At 40.5% G+C, this 9,913-nt stretch overlaps 3 protein-coding genes across 4 annotated transcripts; 2 read left to right on the forward strand and 1 right to left on the reverse strand.

Moving 5' to 3' along the window:
- The first annotated feature begins 548 nt into the window (after nt 1-548).
- Nucleotides 549-4,331, forward strand: LOC111798463 (protein WEAK CHLOROPLAST MOVEMENT UNDER BLUE LIGHT 1). Of its 2 annotated transcripts, XM_023681622.2 has the most exons (4): nt 549-921; nt 1,331-1,584; nt 1,674-1,847; nt 2,398-4,331. In XM_023681622.2, exons 2-4 carry the CDS (start codon nt 1,396-1,398, stop codon nt 4,252-4,254), a joined length of 2,220 nt encoding a protein of 739 aa, XP_023537390.2. In that variant the 5' UTR covers nt 549-921; nt 1,331-1,395; the 3' UTR covers nt 4,255-4,331. The 2 variants fall into 2 exon arrangements, with proteins under 2 accessions (XP_023537390.2, XP_086981364.1); XM_087125238.1 differs by lacking the exon at nt 549-921 and having other exon boundaries at nt 928-1,584.
- Nucleotides 4,332-5,121: 790 nt separating this feature from the next.
- LOC111798464 (Thioredoxin superfamily protein) lies at nt 5,122-6,691 on the forward strand. The gene is made up of 4 exons (XM_023681623.2): nt 5,122-5,305; nt 5,478-5,976; nt 6,054-6,107; nt 6,334-6,691. Exons 1-4 carry the CDS (start codon nt 5,244-5,246, stop codon nt 6,451-6,453), a joined length of 735 nt encoding a protein of 244 aa, XP_023537391.2. The 5' UTR covers nt 5,122-5,243; the 3' UTR covers nt 6,454-6,691.
- Nucleotides 6,692-7,513: 822 nt separating this feature from the next.
- On the reverse strand, nt 7,514-9,489 carry LHCA5 (photosystem I light harvesting complex protein 5). Its single transcript, XM_023681218.2, has 5 exons — nt 9,160-9,489; nt 8,939-9,051; nt 8,767-8,871; nt 7,922-8,010; nt 7,514-7,840 (listed from the first exon to the last, which is right to left on the reverse strand). Exons 1-5 carry the CDS (start codon nt 9,487-9,489, stop codon nt 7,707-7,709), a joined length of 771 nt encoding a protein of 256 aa, XP_023536986.2. The 3' UTR covers nt 7,514-7,706.
- Between the last annotated feature and the right edge of the window lie 424 nt (nt 9,490-9,913).

Raw genomic sequence — 9,913 nt, forward strand, 5'->3', positions numbered from 1 at the left:
TATGCCTCTAAATTAGCCTAACCAGCTTTAGGATGTGACGTGACTATAATAAACTTAAGCTTAATTTTGAAATTTGTTGCCAAATTTGTCGGCAATAAATACTTTAGTCACACTTGCCAGTAAATATAGAGAAAGTTCTAGTGGGTCTTTAATCTATCTACTCGATCTCCTCCAACAATCGAATCTTATCCATAAAGTCTTAATCGAGAAAATTTCCATAATTTTGTAGAGAATTTTTTAGTTACAGAAAATGTGAGATGCAATTTGTTCAAACAAAATGTTTATTTACAAAAACCGTGGGAGAATCTTTGAAATATTAAGGACAAGCTCTCTCAGGCAGAGTTCGTAACTTAATTAGGATTAAGATTGAGTCACATATGATTATCCCATGAACTATTAATCTTTTCAATTAACATATGTATAAATACAGATTAAATATTTCATGGTCCGATATTATACAAATTGATTGGGTAGGATACCCAACTCACATGTAGCGGTATAAATGATTTGGATCAAATCATTTGTTTTTTTAGAAGGAAAGGAGGATAGTTGTCTTTGGATTGGCCCCAACGACGAGGTTGACTGGAAGTGTGCGGCGGAGGTGGTGATCAGGGGAGGGGCTGAAGAAGGATTGAGACGATGATGAGATTAAACTAAATTTAGTAATACGTTACCCATGGATTGAATCATTTGTATATGAAACCTTAGCCTATAAAAACAAATCCAGAGAGGGGCTGAGAGGCTCTAATGGATGCTGTCCATGCAATGAGGAAGAGGTGGAATCTCCACCGCCTCCCATTTGTGTTCTTTCTATTCTTAGCTTCAATTTTTCACCTCATTTTCGTTATTTTTGCATTTTTTTATCCGCAATTTCCCCTTCCCATTCACCTAGGCTCGTTTCAATTCCGTTTCTCCTCTCCGGTACGCTTCTCTTCCAATTCCATTTTGCGTTCGATTTCTTCTTGTTTCATTATGTTCGTTGTAGATTAGAATCATTTGTTCGTTAATTTGAGTACGTTTCTGAATTCGTGATGTGTTTTTGTTTCTTTTTTCTATAAATGAACGATCGATTTGGTTTCGTTGTTTTGATCGAACCTAATCGGGAAGAACACGTAACCGAATATTTTCGCCTTAGAGAAGTTTGAATCTCGCTGTTGAAAATGATTTCTAGTTTTCACCGAAGATCCGCTTATCTCGGAATTTCAATCTTTGTGGATTTTGAAGAATCTGTTCATAATTTATCGTAGGGTTCTGATTTGTTAATTTCTGGTTTTGTTTGGAACTGGTGTGTTTCTGGTTTTCCATTTCTACTGAATCGGGGGGAATGTAGCTTGACGGTTCGACGATGGCGATTCAACTCAACATGTAACTCCAACGGAAACACAGGATTCAAGAATGCCAGGATCTGAAAGTGAAGCTCCCACTGTAATTGCTTGTAATGGAGACATAGATTTTGAAAGTGGAAGTCTACCAGATCCTGTTGCTAAGGGAGAAAAACATTCTGAAAATCCTGAATTCTGTGCTGCCAAGGATCCACCGGCTGTTATTTCTGAAGTTATTGTTGGCAATCGCCACAAAATCAGTGTATCTTCTGGTTTCTCTTCTAGTATTTGATTTGATTTTGAAGCAATGATGTTGAGAGTGTTCTTGTTGATCAATGTGTTTTGGTGCAGGGAAAGGATAATAACGTTGCAATGGAGGTTCATTCTCCCAGAACTTCCAATCAAGGTGGTTTAAATAGAGGCTTTATTGAAACTAAGGCACCTATTGTATCTGTGAAGGCAGCTGTGTCTAAATTTGGAGGGATTGTTGATTGGAAAGCTCGTCGAGTCTATTCTATGGTGGAGGTACTGATGTTTTTGGCTAGCTTTGTTTCTTTTTTATGCTAGAGTGATATAGACACCATTTTTAGAGTGATATAACAGCTCATGCCCACCACGGCCAGCCAGCCGATGTTGTCTTTTTTGGACTTTCTGGCTTCCCCTCAAGGTTTTTAAAACGTGTTTGCTATAGAGGGAGAGGTTTGCACACCCTTATAAACAATGTTTCATTCTCCTCCCCAACCGATGCGGGATCTCAAAATTCTCCTCCCTTCAGGATCCAGTGTCTTCGCTAGCACTCTTCCCTTCTCCAATCGATGTGGGACCCCAATCCACCTCCTTTAGGGCTCAACGTCCTTATTGGCACACTGCCTTGTATCCATTCTAACTCTGATACCATTTGTAACAGTTCAAGCCCCCACTAGCAGATATTGTCTTCTTTGGGTTTTCCCTTCTGGGCTTCCCCTCAAGACTTTAAAACATGTTTAATAGGGAGAGGTTTTCACACCCTTATAAAGAGTGGTTTGTTTCCTCCCCAACTGATGTGGGATCTCACAGTGTCTTTCTGATTCTACAGAGGAGTAAGACAATGGAGGACAAACTTGAGGATGTACAAGAGGAGATTCTTCAGCTTAGGAAAAGGTCAGAGAAAGCCATGGAGGCAGAATTCGGAGTGTTGAAGGAGCTCGAAAATACTAAACGACGCATAGAAGAATTAACACTTGAAGTTGGGATTGCACAAACAGAAGAGCAACAGGCAAAACAAGATTCAGAACTTGCCAAGCTTAGACTGGAGGAAATGGAGAAAGGAACCGCCGATGAGAATGATGATGCTCTAGCCAAGGCACAGCTTGAAATGGCGATGGCCGGGCATGCTGCTGCAGTTTCGGAACTGAAATCCATTAAAGAAGAATTGGAAGTACTTCGTGATGAATTTTCTTCGTTAGTGTCCGAGAGAGATTTGGCTGTAAGAAACGCTGATGATGCTCTTGCTGCAGCTAAGGATGGTGAGAAGGCACTACAGGAGCTGGTCACAGAGCTGGTAGCTTTAAAGGAATCAATGAAGTCTGCACAAGCTGCCCATTTAGAAGCAGAAGAGCAAAGGATGGTTGCAGAGGTGGCCAAAGAGCTGGATTGTTCAAAATGGAAGAAAGAGCTAGATGATGCGGAAGAAGAGTTTAGTAGACTCAAGTCGAAAGTTCAATCAATTGAAGACCTTAAACTGAAAGTTAATACTGCCTCGACTTTATTATCGAATTTGAAAGTCGAAATGGTCGATTATATGGAATCGGTAATAAAGGAAGAGGAGATAAGTGATGAACAACTCCTGAAAGGTGAAGTTGCTGAAACTGAAGACAAAGAATCAGCGGTTCATTCAACAAAGAAGGAATTGGAAGAAGTAAAGCTCAACATAGAGAAAGCCATTGCAGAAGTGGAATACTTGAAGATGGCTGCTACTTCTCTAAAATCAGAGCTTGAAGAGGAGAAATCTTCTATGGAAACCACAAAGAAGAGAGAAGGCAGACATTCTGATGAAGCTGCATCACTTGAAGCTGAATTAGACAAGAACATGTCCGAGATCATTGTCGTTCAAGGAAACGCAAAAGAAGCTCGAGGAAATAGTGTAGACTTGACCAATCAATTGAAGCAGGCAGCAGTGGAGGCTGATCAGGCGAAGACGGTTGCTATGACGGCTCGTGAAGACCTGCAAAAGGCGAAGATGGAAGTAGAGCAAGCAAAGGCAGAATCAATAGCGATGAAAAGAAGAATAGTTGCAGCTCAGAAGGAGATTGAAGCTTCCAATGCTTCAAAAATGTTGGCGTTATCAGCAATCAAAGCACTGCAAGAGAGTGATTCCACCGAAACCATGAAAGAAGATTCATCAACCACAGTAACTATTTCACTAGAGGAATACAATGAACTCAGTGAACGAGCCCGCAAGGCCGAGGAGCACGCCAGCTTCAAGATGACAGAAGCAATTTCACAAATCGAGGTCGCTAAGGAATCCGAGGCAAAATGTCAAGAAATGCTGGAAGAGGTTAGTCGTGAACTCGTTGCCAGACAGGAAGGGTTGAAAGCTGCAACAGAAAAGGCTAGTGAGGCCAAGGAAGGAAAGTTAGCAGTAGAACAAGATTTGAGATTATGGAGGACAAAACAAGAGCAAAAAAGGAAGGACAATAAAGCTAACCAACAAGTAGCAATTCCTACAACAAACCAAACGAGAAGCGTTGAGGCAAAAGAATCAAGAACTGATAAACAAGCAGATTCTCCTGCTCCCCAACAGCCAATTTCAAAGGAACAGACGCCAAAAAGCTTGGTTAGAGCTGAATCATTGGAAAAACCCAAGGAAGGAAAGAAAAAGAAGAGGTCATTCTTCCCAAGAATTCTAAGATTGTTAGGCAAACATAAGTCAAGTGGAAAGAAGGCTACATAACATGTTAAGTCTAATGACAAGATTCTTCTCTTTTTAATACATTAATACGACCTTCATCTCTTTATTATACTAGCTTAGATCCATGTGTCTTCATGATCTTGCACCCTCTCATCTTTTTCGAGGGTTGTTTTAAGTTTACTGCGAGCAGATATTGTTCGCTTTAGCCCGTTACGTATCATCGCCAACCTCATAGTTTTACAATGCGTGTCTTAGAGAGAGGTTTCCACACCCATATAAAGAATACTTTATTTTTCTCTCTAACCGTGAGATCTCACAATCCCCACTCCTTGGAAGCCAACGTCTTCGCTGACACACCGCCTAGTGTCTAGCTCTGATACCATTTTGCAACAGCTTAAGTCCACCGCTAGTAGATATTGTCCGCTTTGGCCCCATACGTATCACCGTCAACCTCATAGTTTTAAAATGCGTCTTTACGGAAAGGTTTCCACACTCTTATAAGAAATGTTTCGTTCTCCTCTCCAACACTCTTATAAGAAATGTTTCGTTCTCCTCTCCAACCGATGTGGGGTCTTACAATCCACCCCATGGGGGCTGGTGTCCTTCTGACACACTGCCTGGTGTCTAGCTCTGATACTATTGTAACAAGCATATATTGTCCGCTTTGACCGTTATGTATCGTCGTCAGTCTCATAGTTTTAAAACGCGTCTGTTAGGGAGATGTTTCCACACCTTTATAAGTAATTCTTCGTTTTCGACATGGATCTCAAATTGTTTCAGCCTTATCTACTAAGCTAGCTAGGAGTGATTAAACTTGTCTGTGCTGATGTTAGAACATGTGGGTCGATAATGAAGTTGGGTCGATAATGAAGTTGAAGCTAAAATTGATAAAATTGATACTTTTGCTACCCATTCAATATTGGGCTTGGGCTGCTCCAACTTCTGATTTGTAGAAGAACCCATGAATCAATCCATGTCCACAAAACCTCCCACGTGAAAGGGAAATCAATGGCAACCAAAGGAAGAAGATAATGGTGGAGTCGTGTCATTTTCTCGTTCGCAGCTGCTCCTCTGCTCTTCTTCCCGCTCAGAGGTAAGCCACTGGTCCAACATTTGTTGCTTTCCACCATCAATTTTGTACCTCCTAACAGTCATTTTTCATCTTTCTGAATCGTTCATCGAAATTGCCTCTTTGATTACTGTTAAATAACACAACAAGATTGAAATACTGAATTGAATGCTACATCTGAATCTGTTTTCATTAGTTTTCCGATAGAAGTTCATTCACTAAACAAGACCCAAATCCTATATGTTGCAATGCAAAGACAGAACCAGAATGTACTGAAATGTAAAGCATTACTCAGTGTTGGAAAGCTCGAATCGAGAATAATACCCATTTCAATTCCCTTCTGGTTGTCTGAAAACCCGCATGTTCGATTGTCGATTACAAGGCCCGAAGCTCCACCATATCTGAGTATCAGACATGAATTGATGTTCAAGAGTAAACCCAGAGTTGCTGCTGGAAATCAGGGGGGGTTGTCCGACGAAGACGATGATCTTTGCCCTGTAGAATGTGTGAGGGAGTTCAAGACGGATGAAGAGTTCATCAGAATTCTAGACAGGGCAAAGGAAAGTGGAGCGCTGGTGGTTGTGGACTTTTATCGAACATCTTGTGGGAGTTGCAAGTACATAGAACAAGGGTTTGCGAAATTGTGCAGGGGATCTGGAGATCAAGAGGCTCCGGTTATCTTCTTGAAGCACAATGTGAGTAATCCATATCAGAGAAGTTGTTTTGTTGGAGAAATGAATTTGATTCTGGAACTGAATGCTTGTGATTTTAGGTCGTTGATGAATATGATGAACAATCTGAGGTTGCTGAACGACTGAGGATCAAGGTAAGTTTCTTTTCTCCTTCTTAATTAAATTATCTGAATGAACTCGTTGCTTCTGAAAATTTAGAGACTTAAACCATTTCTTAATCCCTTTTTCTAATCTTCAACAAATATCAAGAATGATTACCCATCCTCATCGATGAAAAGGGTATATGATCTGATCATCCTGTAGGTAACGAGGAGTTAGTGGTTTATTTTGTTGACTAATGTTGAAATTTGATGGGTGCAGACAGTGCCACTGTTCCACTTTTATAAAGATGGTGTGTTATTAGAAGCATTTCCCACTAGAGATAAAGAGAGGATTCTTGCAGCCATAACCAAATATTCATCCACTGCTCTTCAATTATGATTTTATCATTGTTCTTCTACACAAAACCTTTCTTATAATATCACCAAACAAACCCAAAATTCCGATACCAACCTCCATCTGTCCCTTCATCTGATATGAGTTCTTTGAACTATGTTCTTGATGAATATATTTGTTGTGAATTGTCACGATGATTTGGTTCATGAATTTCTTGGATTCATGGATGCTTTTGGTACATTTGCCATTTCAATTCATGAATCTATTGGATTCATTTAGTTCATCTCCCATATTGATACATTCTCTCATATTGGTACATGAATCATCTTAATTCGTGTATGAGCATTAGTATTGCTTTGATTCATGTATGAGAATTAATATTGTTAGGTCTGTATAAAGGTTTGTTACTAACATTGTTTTGAGACGTGGAGTTGTTGTCATTTTGTATTTGTCTAAAGACAATTGAGAGGAACTTTGTAAGTGAGACTTTGTAGCGTGAGAGTGTGAGAGATATACTTGTAAACACTTTGTTTATAGTAATTGTGTAACGGTCAACGACCATCGCTAGCAAATATGATCCTCTTTGGGTTTTTCTTTTGGGTTTTTCCTCAGTTTTTAAAACGCGTCTCTAGATGTTTCTACACTCTTATAAAGAATGATTCGTTCTTCGCCCCAAACGATGTGGGTTCTCATAATCCACCCCCTTTCGGGACCCAGTGTCCTTGCTGACGCATCACCTCGTGTCCACCCCCCTTTAGGGCTCAGCCTCCTCACTGGTACATCGCCCGAAATATAGCTTTGATATCATTTGTAACAACTCAAGTCCACCGTTAGTAGATATTGTCCTCTTTTGGTTTCTCTTTCGGGCATCCCCTCAAGGTTTCTAAAATGCGTTTGTTATGAAGAGGTTTCCACACCCTTATAAACAATGGTTCGTTTTCCTCCCCAACTGATGTGGAATCTCACAAATTGTCTACCACCCATGGATGTAGGAGAATTTCTTTTCTCCGAACCACGTAAGTCATTGTGTCTCTTTGTTCATTTATGTTCGTGGATGTGTAAGTGCAGTTAATCTTATTTCCACTTCCGTTACAACATATATATGTATCGAAAGAGAATAAGTGGATTTATCTATTCAAGCAATGAAACCTTCCTCAATTCTTTCATTTGCTATCTTGTTTGAATTTGGCAACAGTGTGAAACGAAGTATTCATTTGTTCTTTCATATGTACCATTTGTAGCTTACAAATTCTCTCCAAAGCCAGATAGCTTATATTTTGGTTCTTCAAGGACTTGAGCTAGCTGGAGAGGGTGTGGATAATAGTGTTGTGCCATGGATTAGAAAGGTGCTCCACAAGGTTATCTATTGGCCCTGTTTGAGTTACATAAGCTTGCACAAAGATCCCCAGCATGGCTACCATTGCAAGCCGTCCTGGAATTTGAAGCAACCAAGATTAGTAGTCTGGGAAAACGAACACGAAGCAATAGACCAAAAATGAGTGCAAAACTTAACCATTCTTTATCTCCTTCAGCTTCCACTCATGTGCGTTCTTGATATCTTTAGCCAGACCCAGAGGATTTAGCAGAGGACCCCCCGGGTATCTGCAAGGAAGTTCAATCCATGAGATAAGTTCCACAAGATAAGTGTTTGTGTGCTCTATTGTAATCTGGATACCCATTGCTAGCAGATATTGTCCTGTTTGTACTTTCTGTTCCAAGCTTTCCCTCAAAGTTTTTAAAACGCGTTTGTTAGGGAGAGATTTTCACATTCCCCTCGAACCGATGTGGGTGTGATCATATCAGAACTAATGCACCGAATACTATCAGGATTTTACAGTTGAACGTGCTTGGACGAGAGTAGTACTAAGTTGGGTGAACACCTGGGAAATCCTTGTGTTTCACTCCTTTTAAAAATCGTGAGGCTGACAGCGATATGTACGAGCCAAAGCGGACAATATCTGTTAGCGGTAGGCTTAAGCTATTACAAATGGTATCAGAACCAGACACCGGGCATTGTACTAGCGAAGAAGACATTGAGCTCCTAAGGGGGGTGGATTGTGAGATCCCACGTTAGTTGAAGAGTGGAACAAAACATTTTTTATAAAGGGTGAGGAAATCTCTCCCTAACAACGTGTTTTAAAACCGTGACACAAACGACGATATGTAAGGGGCCAAAACGGACAATATCAGCTAACAGTGGGCTTGGGCTGTTACAATCATTGTCGTCTTCGCTCGTGTTTTTCTTCTCTTACTCTAATTACACCTCGTTATTACCATAATTTAGATCTAGTTTATTTCTCTGAGTTTCTTAGAGAAACGACCAAATACACATTTAAGATTAGACGAAAGGTTCGTTACCCGGGCTCGAGTCCTTCGAAAGCGGATTCTAATCCAAAGAAAGTCCCTTCTTGTGCTTGAGATCCAGGGCTTTTGAAATCCATATATCTTTTAGTTTCCACAAACCTACAAAAACAGAACAAATGAATACACAGCCACACACATGATGTTACAGATAAGGAAGAGTGCGAACCCCATCAACAGCAGCTGAACAATGAAGAGAGTTTCCTTATTGGCAAAGCCATATTCCACAGCACCCGCATTGTACCAAACTGGCAATTCACTGATTCCTGTTACACGAAGCAGCTGCCACACACACACACACACACACACAATGAAGAACACAAAATCTTTGTAAAATTATTGAAATTCAAGATTGAATTCGATAATGGGATTGAATTTTTAGTTACAGACATCTGTGAGGAGAATTCCAGAGACGCCAAGCATGGCGAAGCGAGAATGAACTAGCTCTGCTTGGACGAACCACTTCAAGCTATGTGGGTCTTCGCCGAGCCCAAGTGGGTCGAACCCAAAATCTCCGGCGAGGGTTCCGTCGAGATGCGGTGGAGGGTCGAGGCCGGGAAGCCATGTTTGGCGAGGCTGAGATTGAGATTGAGCTTGAGCTATTACGGTGCGGCGGGAGGGTGATCGGAGGAGGTGTTGTTTGGGGCTCAATGAGGAACTGTAAAATGAAGAAGAGGGCAGGAGATGGAAGGATGTGGCGGCTGAAAGTGAAACCGCCATTGATGGATGTTCTTCGAGGAATCACAGGATGCTGTTATTCTTGTTGTGTTATCCTGTCTTTGTGTCTTGTCGGATCGAGTCTGTGGACTATGTGTTGATGGGTTGAGTTGTGGATTCAGCCCAATAGCTTTCTGATCACTAAGTTAAATTATTAAAATAATTTTAACGGATAAAAGATATTCTTGTTCTGTTAGTAGTACGTTTTTTAAATTTCTAAGATTAATGTTACCTAACGATCGCGACAGGAAACCCGAGAAGTTTAAAGTAAACCTAAAGTAAAAATGAACTTTCAAATTCGGGAGTTAATGCAATAGAAGATAAGAAAAACTAATATTTCTCTCACTCTGTCACGTGCTCCATCTTCTTATTCTTGTTTACACCATCTTTAGTAGTTCAATGTCGATGCTATCTCTCGATGATTCTG

Source organism: Cucurbita pepo, chromosome 7 (assembly GCF_057944985.1).
Source record: "Cucurbita pepo subsp. pepo isolate OVF chromosome 7, ASM5794498v1, whole genome shotgun sequence".
In the NCBI taxonomy this organism is placed as follows: domain Eukaryota; kingdom Viridiplantae; phylum Streptophyta; class Magnoliopsida; order Cucurbitales; family Cucurbitaceae; genus Cucurbita; species Cucurbita pepo.